This window comes from Frankliniella occidentalis, unplaced genomic scaffold, assembly GCF_000697945.3.
Source record: "Frankliniella occidentalis isolate FOCC.00 unplaced genomic scaffold, Focc_3.1 Scaffold3663, whole genome shotgun sequence".
Taxonomy (NCBI): Eukaryota; Metazoa; Arthropoda; class Insecta; order Thysanoptera; family Thripidae; genus Frankliniella; species Frankliniella occidentalis.
The window spans coordinates 1-1,467 of record NW_026270718.1 but is presented as its reverse complement, the minus strand read 5'-3'; the positions used below and the strand labels follow the sequence as shown (position 1 = coordinate 1,467).

The 1,467-nt window shown below is 65.6% G+C and overlaps 1 protein-coding gene across 1 annotated transcript; it reads left to right on the top strand.

Annotated features, from left to right (window-relative positions):
* Positions 1-4: 4 nt before the first annotated feature.
* LOC127752071 (cuticle protein 19-like) lies at positions 5-956 on the top strand (the record flags this gene model as incomplete). Its single annotated transcript, XM_052276611.1, has 2 exons — positions 5-79; positions 147-956. Coding segments are annotated over 2 exons (519 nt in total), but the record flags the coding sequence as incomplete, so codon positions are not given.
* Positions 957-1,467: the final 511 nt, after the last annotated feature.

Sequence of the window (1,467 nt, the reverse complement as noted above, 5' to 3'; positions counted from 1 at the left end):
CGCCCCCATCGCCTACGCTCCCGCCCCCGTGGCCTACGCCGCCCCCGCAGTCGCCAAGGTCGCCGTAGCCGAGCCTATTGTAAGTACAAATCGATTCTCCCGCTCCGCGTCCACGCATGTCCGCACTGACACTCTCTTTGCCCCAGGCCCATCCCCGGTACGCCTTCAAGTACGGCGTGCACGACGCGCACACCGGGGACGTCAAGAGCCAGGCGGAGGAGCGCGACGGCGACGTGGTGCGTGGCGAGTACTCGTTGCTGCAGCCCGACGGCACCACACGGACGGTGCACTACACGGCCGACAGCCACAACGGCTTCAACGCCGTGGTGTCCATCAGCGGCCACGCCGCGCACCCCGTCACCCCCGTCAAGGTGGCCGCCCCCGTGGTGCAGCAGGTGGCCGTCCAGGCCGTCCACGCGGCGCCGCAGTACGCGGTGCAGACCGTGCACCAGGCGCCGCAGTACGCCGTGCAGACCGTGCACCAGGCGCCCGCCGTGCTCTCCCTCGGCCACGGCGGCCTGGGCCTCGGCCACGGTGGCCTCGGCGGCATCAGCCTCGGCGGCCTCGGCGAGTACGGAGGACATTATTGAGTCTCTAGTGTTCCTATGAGGTCTATGTGCCAAGACACGAGCAGGCCTGCGCCAGCCCCCGCAGTGCAGCGGCTGCTGCTCGAAGTCCTCGCCTACCTGACGAGCCCCGTGCAAGCGCGAGCTCTTCCTCGGGGGGCCCGCTGCGCTCGCCCTGGACTTTGACATTCAGGTTGACTACTGCCCTCTCCTCCCGTGGCGCCGCAGCCGCTCCAGTCAACTGGCTCCGGTCTCCAGCGGAGGTCAAGTGCCTGTCTGGAAGAGCCAGCAACAATGGGCGGAAAAGGGGGGGGGGATGATTTATTCTCATTTGAAGGGAACTAAACGAAAAGAAAACCAAAATAAAGCTGTGTTGCCAAATCATAGTGACCGGTGCATTTTCCATGTGTAGCGTACACCACCACCTCCACCCCGGCGGCGAAACCTGTTCTAATTTTTCACCCGCGTGTGCTAATTCGCTTGTTCATGGATATTTCGACGTCGAACTGACGCCTGCTCCAAATAAATTATCATCACGATACGGTTGCGTGCCGGGCGGCCTCCCTCTTTTCTCCGCAGCGGGTGAAAAGCTCGCGTGCCCTGGCGATTCTGTCTCGTCGAGTTCACCTTCGCGCGCGGCGTGGACGGACGCCCTCCGCGGGTCGGGGCTGCGCCGGGCTGCGTCCCCGACGGCCGCTGCGTCCCGGGCGTGCTCTCCGCGCACTCCCCGCACGCGTCCCCGCCGCGCCAGTGGCGGCACGTCAAGCGGTCAGAGCGGAGCAGGTTTCATGGAAAACAGTCCGAGGGGCAGAGCCGGGCAGAGCGAGGGGATGCTGAAAATGGAGCACGCAGGGCACAGGCCGGCCGGCCCGGAGTGGGTTGTTGCACTTGCACTGAAGCG